The sequence below is a fragment of the Aythya marila genome (assembly GCF_965140915.1).
Source record: "Aythya marila genome assembly, chromosome: 17".
Lineage (NCBI taxonomy): Eukaryota > Metazoa > Chordata > Aves > Anseriformes > Anatidae > Aythya > Aythya marila.
This window is the reverse complement of record NC_139058.1, coordinates 4163838-4181956: the sequence shown is the minus strand read 5'-3', so window position 1 is coordinate 4181956 and position 18119 is coordinate 4163838. Positions and strand designations below refer to the sequence as shown.

The window sequence follows — 18119 nt, the reverse complement described above, 5'->3', positions numbered from 1 at the left end:
AAAACAAAACAAAACAAAAACAAACAGACAAACAAAAAACCTTCCCAGGCTGTGCATGAGACCAGTGGGTGCTCCAAAGCGCTGGGAGAAGGCAATGACAACGTTACCTCCTTGAACAACCCCACCTCCTGTTTCGTATGGACACAGCTGCTGGCTCTGGACAGGGAGATTTGAGGCGGTCTCCCATGCTGAGAATGGATTTTCCTGTTCTCTGAAGGCCATCAAGTCTTCAGCTCTTCCACCAATATCAGTGGAAGGAGAGCCCCATCTACCCTACGTTCTGCTGCTGTGGCAGGACCAAGACACCAGCTCTGTCCCTGGTCCCTCTGGCTCCCTTTCCTGTGCCAAGGTTGCAGCAGACGCTCAGGGACTTTGATTTATTGTGTAATCTGGGGGATGCTTCTACCTTGTACACAGCACTGCTTGCTTGGAAAGGCTCTTGGAGGTGCTGTGACTATCTGAGATATAAACAAGTCATCATCCGACCTGCATTTATTCTTTCTTCAGGATTCTTTCTTCCTTCAATAGCAGTTTGGATGGATTTGCTAATTAACACAGTGCTTTCCTAGGCCACGTTCACTATCATGACACTTTAGTGCTGCTGCAGAGTCACCACCCTGATGAAGACCATGGAACACCACCTTCAGACGGGGACAAGGAAGCTCCCAAGCCCAATCCCCTTCATTCAACCCCTTGTGTCAACACAGTCACCTCATCCCTGGGCCCCAGGGCTCACGACAAGACTTACTGCTCTGTGTCGCTGCCCTTATGTTACCTTTGACACCCTTTAACACCCTTGAACTCTGCCAGCCTGATCCTGTCACTGGTAAATATCTGCAGTGCCTTTTCTTTTGTCTCTGTGGTGGGGCTGAGCCACCAGCTTGGCGTTGGCTGATGGCAGAGGATTGCCAGGTGCAGCCTGTCCTCTCTTTTTGTTGAATCCTGTTCCTAGATTGCCTGACCGCTCTTCTCCCTGTCTGCATGAGCACTGTGGGTCAAGCATCCTGCAGGGCTGGGTGCCAGAGAGGGGTGAGTCCAGGCTGAGGGGGTCACCACTGATCTCCAGACCTAATTAGCAGTCAAGGAGAACTCAACGAGGGAACTGCAGCAGCCACCTCCATCAGACAGAGGCAGGAAAAACCCTGGGCCCGGGTACAGCACGCTAACCTCTTGCAGGCCAGGAAGGAGAAATCTCAAGGCTGACTGAATTTGCCTTCTCCCATAGCCAAAACCGTGGGAACTGGCTTTATCAGTAGCTGTGCAGGGTTCAAGGAGGAAACCTCGAGCTTTTAGGCTTCTTCTGCACTCCTACCCTGCTGCTGAGCTGTAGAACAACGTAGAGGGGACACAGACGGCTGTGGTCCAGGGTGGCCATGCCACAGCCCTGGCACCAAAATGAGCCACGGTGCTGCTGTGATCTGCACAGAGCTGTCTGCACGGCCCGGACTCTGCCCAAGCTGGGAGCGATGCAGACATGCGCGCTGCAACCTGCCAGCCTTACCCTGCCGATTAATGATTCACCTGGTGCGATACAGCACTTCCTGCTGGAAGCTCCCAAAAATCCACATCAGCAACCGTTGTGTAAGTCAGAGACAACATACATAACATTAAGCAAACCCTAAGCACGTGGGAATTATTTTTTTTTATCTCTCCAGATGTCTTTGCACCTTCCAGGGGGATGAAAATACCGGCGTGTACTTCATCCTTCACATGGCAAGTAAGGAGTATCTGTTTTCCAGAGATGCAGAAACACCCCAGCCTCATGGTGTTTTCTGCTCTCAGGATTGTCAGCCCCAAAAAAATTCTGCTGAGTTTTGACCAATGCTGACAAGCCAGACCCTGTTTCTGAGCCACAGTTTCTCACGCTGTTGTTCACCCAAGCCCTGCTGACTCAACCTCACTCCACCTTCACCTGGAAGTGGGGTGATACATGTCAGGAAGGCACCGGCTCCTCCTTGCAAGTCTGATTCCTGCTAAGTATTCCCATAAATTAAAGGAAGGTACTCACTAGGGTGGTAAAACCAGGCACCTCCCAGGCACTGAGATTTGCCTAGGGGTTAAGGGAAAGCAGAAGATAAAGGGAACTTCCTCCCAGCATCAGTATCTGACCTCTTACAGGGAACCCAGGGGTCTTGGGGAGGTTTTTAGGGAGTTTTCCTCTCCCTTTTCCCCACTCCTTGGGGCTTTCCCTATTTCCTCTCAGGCACAGCAGTTTATCAGGGACCGTGGCTGGGAGCTGCTCGAGAAGCTCAGCACCAAGCCTTGCTGGGGTGGAGCTCGCCTCATCCCTGTCCCAAGCAAGGTTCCTGAGAACAGGCTGCGGTGTGGGAAGGGAGTTACAGGGCAGCACCAAAACCTCGGGGAAAGCCTGGAGGAGGTCTGTGCTCAGCGTGGCCCTGTGCCAGGGGCTGAGGGTCTGCGGGACAGACAGAAGGTGTCACTGTCCCCAGGTGCCCCTGAGCCACAGGACCTGCAGATGACTGTGGAGCCTAATTCAAAGCCACACCATCCCCCAGCCAAGAACTGCACTGAAAATAGCTGGTGGACCCAGCCCAGCTTCTGCACGGAGAGTTTGGAAAGTTTTGGAGAGGAGCTAATTTCCCCTTTTTAATTCTTTCTCCCATAAAACTATATTAGAAAGGTTATGTATCCAAGAGGAATGTCCCTTTCCTTCAGAGTCTGCTCTTCACATGTTCTGTGCCAAGGGCTGCCAAGGGCTCATTCCTGCCCTTCCACATGTGGGATTTCAAGGGCACCCTGAGGAGCTGGCGGGGCAGGAGAGAGGAGGTGGCTGAGCATGCAAACACGCAGAAGAAACAAAGAGAGCAAGTCCCGGAGCACAGGGGGCACAAGACGGGGACACAAAAGATCTGCTCTGAGCAGAACAGCCCCAGCCCGAGTGAGGAGAACGAACCATGACCACAGCCACTGTCCCTTTCCTGCAGGGACAGGCAGAGCATGGCAGGCAGCATGCACAGCATGCACGCTCTCGGGCCAGCTCTGCTGGCTCGCCAGGGCAAAGGGCAAGGCTGGGCGCAGGGGCAGCCAGGGGATGCACTGGCTCCAGGACACAGCTGAGGCCCCGGGTCTGGTGGCTGTGGGCACCCGGCCACCTGTGCAGCCCGGGTATCCAGCACATCATCCCACGGGAGGCATCTCCCTGATGCCCACGGTGCCCTTGGAGAAGGACTGAGCCCCACTGCAACCTGAGGGTGGGGAAGATGAGGTCCCGCTCCAGCGGCATGCCCTCACACCCTACTCCCTTTACAACCACCTCGGGGGTCTCCACTGGCCTGGCTCCAGCGTGGCAATGCCTTTCTTGTAACGGGGAGCCCCAAAACAGAACCCAGCATGCTAGCAGGGGGGGACAAATCACCCCCCAGCCTGTTCCTGCACTCCATCCCAGGACTGGCCACTGACAGCAGGGCTGTCAGCACAGGCAGGGCGAGCACTCAGGTGTCTCGGCTCCGTGCCAGCCTTGGCTGCAGCCTTGGGCCACGTCAGCAGAGCTGGGTGCGGGTGGTGCTGCCAGATGAGGCGGGTGGCCAGGGCTCAGCCTGCACCCCAGCCCCAGCCTCAGCCCAGCACCAGCGGGGCCTCGATCACCTGCTCAGGCAGCTCGGTTACTCCACATGGGGCCAACCCCGCAGCCCCGCTGGCTGGGGACAGGGGGTGAAGGCCAGAGCGCTGTGCGTCCTTCTTATCCCCTGTTATCTTCCAGACAAACCCAAACTGAGGCACGGCTCGGCAGAGTCCCTGACGGGCTCGTATGCCACGACCAAGGCTGCTGCTGCATGCTGCCAGCGTGGGGCTCTCCTGCCAGGCACCACGGGGCTGTGAGCACAGCCTGGGTGTGGGGCAGAGTGGGTTTATGGGGTGCAGGGGGTCAGGCACGGCGTGGCACAGCGGAGCTGCAGCAGAAGGGCTCTGTGGGGCCAGGTGTGCAGCTGGGGGATGATACCAGGGGAGGCTGAGTCTTTGCCAGAGCCCCTTTCTGTGCCAGTTTCTCCCTAAGAAAAACACAGTGTGTTTTCCTCGGGGAGCTGTGGTACCCCCACAGGACCATGGAGGTGACTCTGCCAGGTGACATGGCAGCTGGGAGACCTTTGCGACACCTCAGGCGATGTCAAGGGCGGCGCGAGGCAGCCATGTCACAGCTGCAGAGCGGACTCTGCACTCGCCTGTGGCATTGGCCTCTGTGCATGCTGTTAGGGAAATCCTGATGTGATAAGCCACGGCTCTGCTGCCAAGCCCTTTCACAGAATCACAGAATTGTCTAGGTTGGAAGAGACCTCCCAGATCACCCCATCCAACCTCTGACCTCCCACTAACCAGTCCTCCACTAAACCATATCCCTAAGCTCTACATCTAAACGTCTTTTGAAGACTTCCAAGGATGGTGACTCCACCACTTCCCTGGGCAGCCCATTCCAATACCTCACAACCCTTTCAGTAAAGAAGTTCTTCCTAATATCCAACCTAAACCTCCCCTGGCACAACTTTAGCCCATTCCCCCTCATCCTGTCACCAGGCACATGGGAGAACAGGCCAACCCCCACCTCACTACAGCCTCCTTTAAGGTACCTGTAGAGAGCAATAAGGCCACCCCTGAGCCTCCTCTTCCCCAGGCTGAACACCCCCAGCTCCCTCAGCCTCTCCTCATAAGCCTTGTTCTCCAGACCCCTCACCAGCCTCGTTGCACTGGCTGGGAAGCACGCTGGCTGGAGCACTGCTCTGCTGGGAAGGACCTCGGGATGCCGGCAGGCAGTGGCTAAGCCACAGCCAGGGAGGTGTCCTCACGGCCAAGGCCATCACCCTCCGGCTGCACCGGGCAGAGCACAGCCAGCACCTGGGGGGCTGCATCCCGGCTGGGCTCCCCCCGACAGGCGGGGGGGGGATCACTGGGGTGAGCACAAGGATGCTGCAAGGCCTGGAACAACCCACACGGCTGGACAGGCTGCCGGGACCGGGATAACGATAGCACGGACAGCAGACTGGGGAGGGGGGGGACACCCCGTCGGTGCGCACAGACACCTGCGGGGAGGGGACGGGGACGGGGCCAAGTGCCCGGGGCTGGCCCGAGGGGCAGGGGAAGGGCAAGGGCAAGGGGAAGGGGCAAGAGAAGGGACAGGGAAAGGGGCACCGGCGGCTCCCCCGGCCTCTCCCCCGGGGCGGGACGGGGCGGTGCGGGCCAACCTCCTCCCCACCGCCGCCCGTGGGCTTTAAAGCGGGCGGCGCGGGGCGCGCGCGCTCGGCCCGCGGGATGTGGGCGCGCACGGCGCTGGCGTGCGCGGCGGTGCTGGCGAGTGCGCGCGCCTGGCCCGGCGGCGCGGTGTGCGCGCAGCGGGTGGCGGCGGCGCCGGGCACGGGTGCGGGTGGCGCTCGCTACGTCGCCTTCCTCAGCCTCGGACCGGGGCCCCCCGCGCTGGTGGAGAGCTCCTGGGCCGGGCGCGGGCGCCTCCTCGCTTGCTGGGCGCGCCGCGACCCCCGCCTGGTGCGCGCTTTCCGCGCCGCCTGCGCTCGCCGCCCCCCCGGCGCCCCCGGGGCCGCGCTGCGCAGGGAGCTGGGCGCGCTCTGGAGGCGCCGAGCCGCCTGCACCGACCCCGAGCCGCGGGGCGAGCGCCGCCGCCGCCGCCGGAGAGGTTGGACGGTGCCCGGCACGCTGTGGTGCGGAGCCGGGGACTCGGCCGGGAACGCCACCGAGTTGGGTACGGGAACGGGGACGGCCCCGTCGGGGTTGGGGTCGGGATCGGGATCGGGCGGTGGCCGCCGGGCGCTGAGCGGTGCCGCCGCCCGCAGGTGTCTTCCGCGGTCCCGACCGGTGCTGCCGCGAGCACGACCAGTGCGAGGCGCAGATCACGGCGCTGCAGTTCAACTACGGCATCCGCAACTACCGCCTGCACACCGTGTCCCACTGCGACTGCGACGCCAGGTGCGCCGGGGCCTCTCCGGGGTCGTGCGGGGACCCCGTCGGGGCTGTCGGGGCCGCGCCGCTCACCCCCTGCCCGCCCGCAGGTTCCGGCGGTGCCTGCTGGCCCTCAACGACACCATCTCCAACATCATCGGCGTCACCTTCTTCAACCTGCTGGAGGTGCCGTGCTTCGTGCTGGAGGACAGCGAGGAGTGCGTGCAGTGGCACTGGTGGGGCGGGTGAGTGTCCCCGCGTGTCCCCGCTCCCCCCTCTCTCCGCGACCCCCGGGGCTGTGCCGGCGGGGCCTGACGCTGCCCGGTGTCCCCCCCCCTCACCTTTCTCTAAGGTGTGAACGCTACGGCGTGGTGCCCCTGGCCAGGATGGTGCAGCAGAAGCAGTATGGCCACGGGCTGCCCGCAGACAGCAGCGACAGCGACCGGGGAAGGAAGCCCTCAGGAGCACGTCGGAAGCGCCCGCGGCAGGGGCTGGGACGCGGTCCTGGGCTCCGCCGTGCGCATAGGCCTGTGACAGCCCAGCAGCTGCGGGACACGGGTGCCTCGTCCCCTGCGTCTGCCAGGGATGAGGCTGAGCCCACTGCTGGGCATGCAGCACCTTGGGGTGAGCTGGAGCCAGGCCTGCCGACAGTGGTGGCCACGTCGGGACAGGAGCTCGCTGGAGGACAGCAAGGGCCGGGGGCCTCGCCGCAGCCCACCCTTAAGGCTCGCCATGAAGACAGCAGCATCGCATCCAGCCTGGTTACAGAGCCCTGTGAGGCTGTCCCTGCGCCTCCTGGGGATGGACACAGGCAGCAGAGTGAGTGGGGGCTTGGGGCAGTGCGTGTAGGAGCGGGGCTTTCCTGGGGACTGAGCGGGTTTGGTTTGGTCACTCTGGCTGTGCTCGCTCTCCTCAGGCCCGGGGAAGATGTGCAGGTGCTACAAGCGGCTGGATAAGTGTGAGCACCAGATTGCACCCCATGAGATGAAGTACCAGCTGCATAACGCAGACAACCGGACGCTCTTCCACTGCAACTGCACCCGCAGGTCTGTGTCCTAGCTCATGTGTGTGCCAAGCCCTGGCCCCTTGAGCGAGCACTATCTGAGACTGGGACGTGCCCCAGGAGGATGGCAGGGCTTCCATCTGCCATCACGGGGCACAAGCAGGTGGTTTGGGGTTGAAAGAGGTGGGACCCAGGATGATGCCCACTCCCGCCAGCAGCTGTTGACTGTCACCTGTCTTTGCCCATAGACTGGCACGGTCCCTGCGCAGGGCGAAGGGTTTCCATGAGGTGCAGGCAGCAGTCTTGGCTGACCACGTTGCTGCAGCTTGCTTTGTGTTGGAGCCACTCGCCAACTGCAGCCTGGGCAAGGAGCCACAGCACAAGTAAGTGCAGAGGGGCAAGGGAAAATGTGGTGTGCTTGGGGATTCCTAACCTAATGGGAAGGTGGGATGGATGCCCCGGGGCTGGGTGCTGTCATGCAGGCTTGGCTGTTTGGTGCGAGGCGGTCGTCACAAGCATTTGTCCCATTTTTCTGCGCCAGGGGCAGGAGTGGGGTGGAAGGCAGAGGCTGTCAAGTGCTACAGCCTCCAATGCTGCTTTGTCACTCCCTGTCCTGCTCCTCCAGCAGCTGTACCTCAGCCACCCGGGCTGTGCTAGTAGCACCTGCACGGCATCTCAGCAACATCCTGAAGCACTGGGGTGCTCCTCGCATAATCTCCAAGAAGGTCAAGCATCAAGACTGGAAGACACAGGGCAGCGGCAGCACCCTCTACAAGCAGTGCCGGCACCTGGCTTTGGAGCAGAAGCTGTGTGCACAGCATCGTGCAGCACCCCCGTGACGCCTGAGCAGCGTGGGCATGCCTCGCGTGGGAAGGAAGACGTGCTGTGCAGCGGGCACTGAGTGGAGCTGCTTAATGTCTGGTCCTTGAGAGAAAGGATGGCACCAAGCATGGCTGCTGGCATGACTACGTGGAATTGGGGCGGGGGGGGCACAGCTGGAAGGAGGGCAAGCAGAGGGGCTAGGAAGGCTCAGCTACCCCTCTCCTGAGGAGCTGTGGCACCAGCTGTGAGCATCAAAGCGAGGGGAAAGGAAGGGGAGCCCTTGGGTAAGGGGAAAGCCACCATCACCCTTCCCTTTTGTGCCAGGGGGCAGGGAGAATGCTCTGGGCATATGAGTCTCAGGCAGGGGCTGGGGGGGGAGGAGAGGGGCCTGAGGGATCTGGGGTGAGCCTGGCCCCCTCCCCAGACTGCTGGGGCAGGGCGGGCTGGGCTCTGGAGGTGAAGGGCAACAGCCAGGCACAGAGCTCTGCCCTGGGGAGGGTCAGTCCCTGTGTGCGGCACGAGACAAATAAAGGGTGGTCTCTGCATGGTGTGTGGTGCTGGGCCAGGGCCGTGCCTGCTGCGGCCCCTGTTTTCTGGGGCCGTTCCTACGCTGCAGTAAGCACAGAGCATCTGGGGCAGGCAGGATGGTTTTATTGTGTTGCTCACGCTACGTCCAAGCCTGAGGCACAGTGGTAGTGGCAGGAAAGAAGCACGCTCCGCTCTCTGGGGTACCCACGGCAGCACTGCGCCCTGGGGCTAGGCCTCGCTGCAGGAGTCAGAACCGCCTCCAGCGCTTGTCCCTGCCCCTCCTCAGGCCTGCTCTCCTGCCTGACAGCCCAACACTCGCACCTTTGAACCTCAAAGGGGCTTCCCTTGGCCAATACTCCCCTGCCAACCCCATCCTGGACCAGCCTTCCCCTCCCCTCTGCCCCCTCGCAGCCCCGGGAGGGCAGCGGCTCCAGGCTGCGGGGAGCAGGGGCAGGCAGGCAGCAGGAGGGCAGAGGTCAGTCACCGCAATAAATAAGGGAGAGGGACGTCTCAGCAGGGAAGTGGCAAAGGAAAGCACACAGCAAGCGCGCTACAGGGAAAGGGGTTGCTGCATTAGTGGCCCGTGGCACATCTATGGCTGCTGTCTCGCTCCCAGGGGCTGCTCCCCTCCTTCGCAGAGGTGCCGTAGGGGGCTCCTGGGGGGCTTGTAGGGCTCACCCTCCGGCAGGGAGGGCCCTGGTCTGCGTTCTCCCTCTGTTTGCCCAAAGCCTGGTCGATCATCTCCAGGCGCAGTGCAGGCAGCAGGCCCAGGTTCCTGGGGTCGGCCCTGGCCAGGGCGTTGTCGGCAGAGATGCAGCGGGAGGCGCGCTGCTCCCGCACAGTCTGGTAAAAGGAGCCCAAGCTGCCCTCCTGGCTTTCAGCCGCCTGCCCCGCTTCCTTGGCTTTGGCTCCGCGGTGCCCTGGCTCCTCCTGGGGCAGGTGGATGGTGGGGATGTCCCCAGGGAGGCCTCGACGGCTCTGGGGTGAGGGGCTGCGACTGGTGCCCCTGTCCCGGCTTGATGGCCGCAGGATGAGGCCCTGGAATTTGGCCAGGCTAGGGCTTCGGCTCCGGTGCCGTTTCATCTTGCCTGGGCTGGGGCTGCGGGATTTGGGGGCCAGCAGGACGAGGGTGCTGTCATCCTCCTCTTCCGAGCTGCTGCCCGAGCTGTCTGTGGGGCTGCTGCCCTCCTCTGACCTGGGCATGGAGATCTGCAGCCTTGCGTCAGGGCTGCTGGCTGTGGCACGCCGCAGCAGCACGCCCTGTTCAGCCAAGCACACGCACACCCCACCACCACCCTCACCCCTCATCCCTGCTCACCTGGAAGGGCTCCGTCACACCTGCGATGCTGCTGGAGGTGTTGCTGTAGTACCCGAGGATGTACTCGCCTTTCCCCTTGGGCAGCGCCTCCTCTGAGAACAGCACCTGCAGGCCAAGGAAAGCTGATGGGCACCGGGGCTGGGCACGGGGGTGTCCCCCACCACCTCCAGACCCAGCAGAGAGCCCTGATGCCCACACAGTGGGGCAAAAGGGCCTTCCGTGCAATAGGGGAAGCCACTGATGTGGGGGCTGGTGCCTTGCCGTAGGGCACACACACTCAGCATCTTGCAGGGCTGGCCTTGGGTCCTGGAGACGCTCACCTGTGCACACAGCTGCTTCTCGATGAAGCGCTCTCCATCATCGCTCCTGGCCCAGACGTAGGACACGTAGTCTTTAGGATGCCGAAAACCAACCTGCGTGTGCACGGGAGAACAGAGGTGAGCTGGGGGACATCTGCCAAACTCAGCACCCTCAGCCCTTGCCTGGCATTTGCTCTCCTTGCACAAGGGCACCGACAGCTGCCTTGCACGTGCACACACTCAGCCCAGTGCCATGGCCCCAGTAACAGCTTTGGGCCATGTGGAACCCACAGAGCAGGAGGAGGAGGATGAAACCTCTGGATCCACGTCTCCTGCAGCAGGGTCAAAGCCTGCTGGTATCCACAGAGCCCCCCCAGAGCAGGAGAGCAGAGAGGACAGGCTAAGGCCAAGCTGATGGGGATCCACTGGTGCTGTGAAGTGCCCCCCACCCTCTCCAGCCACAAGCCCCTACCCGGTAGAGGCCTATCCAGTCCCAGGAGCTCCGGTGGAAGCCAGCAGCCACCTTGTACTTGACAACTGCTTGCTCAGGCCTATTCCACTCATCAGCCACGTAAATCTCCACCGGAGGCTTGTCTGCCTTGGAAGCAAACTGACAAACATGCATGTGGTGGGCAAGGGCGAGTGGCCATATGCCAGACAGCTGCCCCTGCTGCCCAGGGCACCCGTCTGGCACCGGACCCTCCAGCACATAGCAAGAGCAGCAACCACCCCGTCCCCAGCCACAGGACTGAAGCTGCCTTGCAAAAATAAGGCGAGAAATCCACACCCCACCCTGTGCTGCACACAAGAATTGGGCATCCAGGGTCTCCCGTGCCCAGTGGCCCCGGCAGGCGCTCACCTGCACTGCAAAGATAGCAGCTACCGGCTTGTGGTCGCTGACCGTGTATTCCATGTGGCTGCAGTAGCAGAGCTGGCTCACCGACAGGATGCCCCGGCTGGGCTGGCATCCACCTGCACCGAGCCCGACGCTGGGAGATTTGATCTTCCAGAGGATGCGGTCAGTCCAGGCTGGTTTTCGCTTCTTGGCACTGCAGGGCACAGAGGGGGGCATCTCTTGCCTGGCAGGGGGGCAGCGGGCTCCACCCCAAACTGCCTCCCCCTGGCACTACAGCACGTGGGGGCAGGGGACGCAGCTCATCGTGGCGCACAGCTCTGTGCAGCTGCAGGGACAGACCTGCACTGGCACCAGCACAAGAGCTGTGTCCCCAGCCTGATGTCCCCAGCCCAGCCCACGCCTGCCCCGGCATGGCTTTCCCTACCCCTCACCCCTCAGCCATGCCTCCTGCTCCCAGCCCCACTGTCCTACCTGCTGTCATATTTGTTGGTGCCCACATCGAACTTGAAGGTGGGTGGGAAGTTGAGGGGTCCCTCCTGGAAGCCGGTCAGGACAGGCCAAGTGCTTTTGGCAATGTTCAGCTGAGGGGAAGAGAGCAATCGGGGAGCACACCAGAATCCCCAGCCAGACCTACACACAGCTCCGATAACCCAGCCCAGACCCTATAACCAGATAACCCCCACACCCTACAGGACAACAGCACGCAGCCACCTCCAAACACCCTGCTGAGCATCACGCAGGGTTCATCCGTGCCGTGCAGCAAGTCTGCAGGCTCAACACCCCCATTTCTTCCCAAAGCTCCAGTAAAGAAAACACTGATGTGTGTGCAGCTCCACTGAAAAATATCCTGAGACTACGATGCCCACCAGTCCCCACGCAGCAAGGAGAAACAGGGCCCTTTGTGCCCTGTGTCTGCAGGAGGATGTGCAGTCCCACAGCCACACGGGCAGCTCTGGTGAGGGCCAAGGAGTGCTCACAGCCCAGCAGCACACCCGGCCCTCTCACCTGGTCCTTCTCCCAGAGCTGGTTCAGCATGTTGCTGTCGATGGCATACTTGACGAAGCGGATATCGAGGCTTTCTATGCGAAAGTTGAGGTCCCCAAACCAGAAGACGAGGCTGTGGGGTGGGAGGGCAGTGGGCTACCAGGGCCAGGGCCACCAGAAGCAGACAGCAAAGCCACTGCGCTGGCTCTCACTGCACCAAGGGACAATTTTCCAGCTCTCCACATGCAAGACCCAATCTCCACGCCCGGCTAGCATACAGACGCAATACTGCCTTGGCTCGGGCTCCAAGAAAAGCAGCGGGGTACGCACTCATGGTCCAAGATGCCGCTGGCTGCACGTCCCTCAAACTGCTGCATGTGCAGGATGGTGGCGAAGTCCTCCTTGCGCTGCTCCGCCTTCTCCAGGTGCGCTGGCAGGTGGCAGTTGAGGAAGCAGACCATGTGGCCGAAGATGGAGAGACGGACGCTCACCCCACCCTTGTTGCCCTGCACCAAAAAGCTGCCGTGAGCCCTCAGCAAGGCACCACCGCCACCACCCTCACCGCCGCACTCACCCAGTAGCCGCCCAGCCCCGTGCGGGTGCAGTCCGTCTGGATGTCCTGCAGGAAGGGGAGGTGGTAGTACTTGGCAAACACGAGTAGGATCACGCCTTGCATCCGCACTGTGCTGACCTGGAACGGGAATTGTAGCAGGATGGTGGCTGCAGCCCGGAGGCAGGCACAGCCTCCTCTACCTGCAGACCAGGGGCAGCCACGATATATACGTGCCCCCCTTCCAGGGGCTCAACAGCACATTTTGGTTCAGAGATCCATGCACACCCTCCTAAATACTGACTGAGAAGCCAAGAGATGCTAGGTCTTATGTACTCTGTGCTAGTGCCCTGGGATCTGCTCCTGAAAAATATAGGAGTGTTTTACAGCTAATGAAACCTAAGAAGTTGAAAGCAGTGGTCAGGTCCTATATCAAGAGTGAAACCACGGGAAAATTCTACCTCAGGATGAGACTGAGCAGGAATCAGAAAGGAATGAGCCTGCCCTAGGATTTGCAGGCTGCTGCCAGAATTGTTCCCATTCACCTCCTCGCCCCAGTGCAACGCAGCAGACAGCAAGGTGTGTCCCCAGCATGCCACAGGGGAAGTCAAAGGCAGACAGAAAGCAAGGAGGTGGTGGAAAAAGCTGGGCAGCATGCTGGTGGGGTGCCCCACTCACCCTCACCTTCCACGCGCTGCTCAGAGGGCTGCAGTGCACCCCTCTGGCCAGTTCTCCCACTGCAAATCCTCGCTGTGCATGGCTCTCCCTGTGCATGGCTCAACCTGCCTCCCCCAGGGGAAGAGAACCCAGCCCCTTGGGGGTTTGCCTTACCAGCACAAAGTGGAAGGGGCTCAGGACATCCATGAATAGCTCGCTCCACTGATCTGTGAACAGGGCATCCTTCAGGCGCTTGTTTATCTTGCAGTTCACCTCCTGCAGCCTGGGAAGAAAGACGGGGACCTCTGCAGAGCCTGCCCAACCCCAGGTAGGTCGCTCAGCCGCAGCAGGAAGGTGCCTGCATCCCATCTAGGGAATGCTCCTTGGGAGAGGTGCCTAAGGACAGCGCTGGGGAGTGGGGTCAGGGTCGGAAGGACACTTCAGGGGAGTGATTTAGAGCACAACCTGCCTGTACCCCTGCTCCAGCAACACTGGGCTGCGTGGTACACAAGTGGCATAGGGCCCTTAGCCGTTTAATCAGGAGCAGTTTAACTTCACACGGCTAGGCAGCAGTCTAAAGCCTATCTTTAGGTGCAAGAAGAGCTTGCAGGGCACGCCAGCTGCACCGATGTCTACAGAGAAGCCCCGTCACACCATTCCTTCAGCACAGAGCATTCAGACACAGCCTAGCCTCCCAGCTCGGAGCAGCAGCAACAGAAGGTTAACAGCGCTCCTACCCACTCAGCAATTAGCGAGCAGAAGGAAAGAGAGCGTCCCCAGAGAGCAGCAGGACTGGGAAACGCCTTGCCCAAAAATATCAAGTGCCCCAGGCATGAAGACACGGGTTGGAGGAAGGGGGGCAGCCAGGCACAGACACCCTAGAGGCAAAGGGGCTCCCCGGTACAGCGCACCCTGCCCTGGCCAAGACATTTCCAGCAAGCCCCTCGCACCACACGTGCCCCCCCTGCCCACATTCACACAGGCAGGGAACACCTGTGAAGCTGCTGGAGGCAGAGCTCTTCCACCTCACACGCACAGGGAGCTTGCCAAGGCAGAGGCTGGAAAAAAAAAAAGGCAGCATATCCCCGGCCTTGGCAAGGATCCGCGTGCTCCAGAGCGATCCCCGAGGGTCTGGTTTTCCCTTTGACTATGGCAGAGCTCGCATTGCTGGCCACGCCAATAAAGCCTCACCACACTGCCGTGGAGCTGCCTTGCCAGCAGTTAAGCGTTGCCAGAGGCACAGAGCCAATCCAGCTGTGAGAAAACAGCAGATCTGTGCCCTCGAGGCCTGCATACCCACGGACAAAAGCCGAAATGAGGAAAATGCTCCCAGTGGACTCCGGCAGGCAAGTTAAATGCCTCTACAAACCTGACCAAGGGGCTGCCAGGGTTTGGCAGCAAGAACGGCACCTCCCAAGGCCAGGCTCTGCACGGCCTAGCTGGCTATGGACTGCTCAAGGGTTCAAGGCTATCCAGGACTTGAGGGTTTCAGCTCTTCTTAGTACTCCCATTTTATTAGAAGCCAATCTTCCTTCACCCTTCATGACACCACACACTTGCGATGTCCGTCCTTCCCTGCTCCCTAAGCTCCAGGGCAGGCTGGAGCTGCAGCTCTTCCATCCTGAGCCCCCCGGGTATGGGGAGTTCCCCATACAGGACCCAGGCTGGGGGTGGGGGCCCTGCACTTGGCTCACTCACCCGATGGCGATCATGTCTACATCGTTTGTCTCGCCCGTGTTGAGATGCAGCAGCGATGTCACATCGTTCGGGGGCATGGCTGTGCCCACGTTCCAGGTGACCACAGTGATGCTTGGGAGGAACGAGAAAGAACAGGCTTAACATTTGGGCTCAAAAGCCCATTTCCCACAGCGTTCAGCCCCCGGCTCCCCCCAAGGAACCTGCCTGGAGCAGAAGCAGTTGCAGCAGAGGCTCAGCCGGGGCACACACACTGTGTCCTTTAACCCCCGTTTGTGGCAGACAAATTACAGCCTCCAAATTTCTCTGGGGTCTGCCCAGTGTGGCAGCCCCGCTGTAACCCAAGCCCCGGTGTAATTCCATCAGCCAGCACAAACAGCCCTCATTTTCATCTCAGTTCTGACTGCCACAGCCAGGCTGGCACGGCAGGGAGCCTGCGAGACAGGATACCCCCAGGAAACTGCTTCCCCTCCTCTTCCCGTGCACCGCTTTCCTCTTGGGTTCCCGGGGAAAGGGACCTGGATCTCCACCCAGCGGGTCCTGCCCCAGAGCACAGCCAGCCTGAACAGCCCGGGCACCGCTTGCGACAGGAGTGCTGCAAGCCCAGCAGCTGTGTCCTTCACGAGTGCAAAGCCACCATCAGTCACAGCACATTAACACCATTACGCAGCACACAGCAGCAGCCCGCAGGCTCTCTCAGCAGCACTAGGACAAGCCTCAGTCACAAGAGGCACATTTCAACAGCGAGGCAGGGAAGCGCTGCACCATTTTGAGAGCTCAGGGATCGCGGCGGGGGGGCAAGCAGCACCTGCTCCAGAGCCTGTTCCTCTAATTCCACCTAGGAACGCCACCCCACCTCCTTCCCCAAAGCTGCTGCCTGCACAAGCAGCAGGCACTGGGTATGTCTCCCACCTTCAGCATGCACACAGAACCCTACGTGCCCACAGACCTTCAACCAAAACCTTTTCCAGCTGAACACCATCCACAGCAGGAAGACTGAGGCGACTCCAACCCACAGAGAGGCCTCGGTTGCCACTTTACAATGGGGACACTCCTCCCTATCCCTGCCCCAAGACGTGGGGCTCCCCCTCTCCCCCACACACCAGCACAGCACCACGCGCTCACCGGAACGAGCCATCCGCTGTCGCCCTTCCCACACAGTCCAGGAGAGCATCGGAGGAGTTGCTGGCACTCGGCAGGCCAAGAGATGGCCCAGACCTCCCGAACAGGGTGAACTCATCCGGTTCTGCCTTGGCGAGGGCCCCAGGCTTGGACAGGCCGACGTGTCCTGCGGCGATGAACTCGCTGGAGACGGCCTTGGGCAGACCGAGGGCTCTGGGGGACGAGCCCGCCCAGGCCGAGATGTGGTCGCTGGACTCCGCTTTGGGCAGCGCCTCTCTCCGCTCCGCAGACAGCGCCTTCCCGGGGGCAGCTCGGTCCACGGGGCTGAGTTCTGGGAAGGACGACCAGCTCTGGGAAGGCGACTGGCTCGGCTTCACCGGCGACAACGCAGGGACACGGGCCAAGGGGATGCCCGAGCCTGGGGACAGCGGCCGGCGCTCCACCGGGGACAGCAAGGTCGGCAATGGGAACATCTGCGGGACCCCGGCCCCATCCGCCGGGGCCCTACCGACGTCCAGCGATAGGGGCTGGGCGGCCCGGCCGGGGACCCTCTCCTCGGGCCGCCCGCAGCCGTGCTGAGCCCCCTCGGGCTGCGAGCGCGGCGACCCGCAGGAGAGAGCCTCCAAGGCGGCGTCGGGCCGGGAGCATCTCCGCGCACCGGAGCCGCGGCCGCCGGGGCCCGAAGCCGGCGGGGCCGTGCTGTCGGGGACGAGCAGCGCGGGGGAAGCGGCGGCGGCGGCGGAGGGCGCGGGGCTCCGCGGGGAGACGGGCCGCGGACCCAGGGCGGCCGAGCCCAGCTCCGCGCTGCCCCGCCGGGCCGGCTCCATCTGCGGCAGAGCCACGGCGCCCTCCGGCACCGGCACCGGCACCGGCCGCCGCCGGGCTCCGCGCCCCCTCCCCGCCACCCCCCCGGCCGCCGCCGCCGCCGCCGCCGCCGCTGCTCTCACCTGGCGGCGCTCCCCGCGATGTCAGCGCCGCCCCCGCCCCGCGTCCCGGTGCCCCCCCCACCCCCCTCCCCTCCCCAATTCCCCCGGGACCGGGAGCGGCGCCCCCCCCGGTGCGCGCAGCGCGTGCGGCCGGGTGCGCTACGTGCGGCTGCGCGTGCACGCGGCGCCGTGCGGGAGGTGCGGGGGGGGGCGCGCGCACGGCTGCACACACGCGCGTTGTGTGTGTGTGTGTGTGTGTGTGTGTGCGTGTGTGTGCACAGCCTGCCCTGCGTCTGCTGTGTGCGCGGTGTTTGTGTGCGCGTTATCAGCGTGTGTGCAGGGTCACGCAGAAGCGCAGCATCACAGAACGTCAGGGATTGGAAGGGACCTTGAGACATCATCTAGTCCAATCCTCCTCCTGGAGCTGGAACACCAAGGTCAGGTCACACAGGAACATGTCCAGGTGGGTTTTGAAAGTCTCCAGAGAAGGAGGCTCCACAACCCCCCTGTGCAGCCTGTTCCTGTGTTCTGTCACCCTCACCATAAAGAAGTTTCATCTCATATTTAAGCAGAACCTCCTATGTTCCCGCTTGCACCCGTTGCCCCTCATCTTATCATTGCTTGTCACTGAGAAGAGCCTGGCTTCTTCCTCCTGACACTCACCCTTTACACATTTATAAACGTTGATAAGGTCACCCCTCAGCCTCCTCTTCTCCAAGCTCCCTCAGCCTCTCCTCGTAAGGGAGATGCTCCACTCCCTTAATCACCTTCGTGGCTCTGCGCTGGACTCTCTCAAGCAGTTCCTGTCCTTGAACTGAGGGGCCCGCAGCTGGATGCAATACTCCAGATGTTGTCACCAGGGCAGTGCAGAGGAGGAGGAGAACCTCTCTCGACCTGCTAACCACAGCCCTTCTGCTACACCCCAGGGTGCCATCAGCCTTCTTGCTCACAAGGGCACGGTGCTGGCTCACGGCCATCCCGCTGTCCACCAGGACCCCCAGCTCCCTCTCCCTTTCGCTGCTCCCCAGCAGGGCCGTCCCCAACTCACGCTGGTGTCTGGGGTTGTTCTCGCCCAGATGCAGGACTCTGCACTTGCCCTCGTTATATTTCAGTAATTTCTCCCCGCCCAGCTCTCCAGCCTGTTGAGTTCCTGCTGGACGGCAGCTCGACTCCTCCCAGCTTTGTGTCAGCAGCAAGCTTGCAGGCAGCACACTCCATCCCCTCACCCGCGTCACTGACAAACACATTAAACAGCACTGGTCCCAGTACCGACCCCTGGGGGACTCCGCTGGGTGCAGGACTCCCACTGGGCTCCATCCCATGACCACAGCTCTGCCTTGCTCCCCTCCCCGCAGTGCGTGCAGTCTGTGCGCAGTGCACGTGTGCGCGCAGAGCGCGTCCACGGGGTGTTCGTGGGCGTGCTCACAATTGTTGTGCATCAGCTTGTGCACGCGC

At 61.8% G+C, this 18119-nt stretch overlaps 2 protein-coding genes across 3 annotated transcripts; one reads left to right on the top strand and one right to left on the bottom strand.

Annotated features, from left to right (window-relative positions):
- Positions 1 to 5262: 5262 nt before the first annotated feature.
- Positions 5263 to 7746, top strand: PLA2G3 (phospholipase A2 group III; the record flags this gene model as incomplete). Its single annotated transcript, XM_082774408.1, has 7 exons — positions 5263 to 5707; positions 5799 to 5931; positions 6015 to 6149; positions 6257 to 6723; positions 6821 to 6950; positions 7156 to 7290; positions 7533 to 7746. The coding sequence occupies 7 exons, from the start codon at positions 5263 to 5265 to the stop codon at positions 7744 to 7746; spliced, it is 1659 nt and encodes a 552-aa protein (XP_082630534.1).
- Positions 7747 to 8382: 636 nt separating this feature from the next.
- Positions 8383 to 16565, bottom strand: INPP5J (inositol polyphosphate-5-phosphatase J; the record flags this gene model as incomplete). 2 transcript variants are annotated; one of them, XM_082773717.1, is made up of 12 exons in its annotated part: positions 8383 to 9466; positions 9576 to 9680; positions 9896 to 9988; positions 10347 to 10484; positions 10734 to 10923; positions 11202 to 11311; positions 11736 to 11847; positions 12045 to 12220; positions 12289 to 12405; positions 13096 to 13204; positions 14620 to 14730; positions 15742 to 16565. In XM_082773717.1, the coding sequence occupies 12 exons, from the start codon at positions 16563 to 16565 to the stop codon at positions 8831 to 8833; spliced, it is 2721 nt and encodes a 906-aa protein (XP_082629843.1). In that variant the 3' UTR covers positions 8383 to 8830. The 2 variants fall into 2 exon arrangements, with proteins under 2 accessions (XP_082629843.1, XP_082629844.1); XM_082773718.1 differs by having other exon boundaries at positions 10815 to 10923.
- Between the last annotated feature and the right edge of the window lie 1554 nt (positions 16566 to 18119).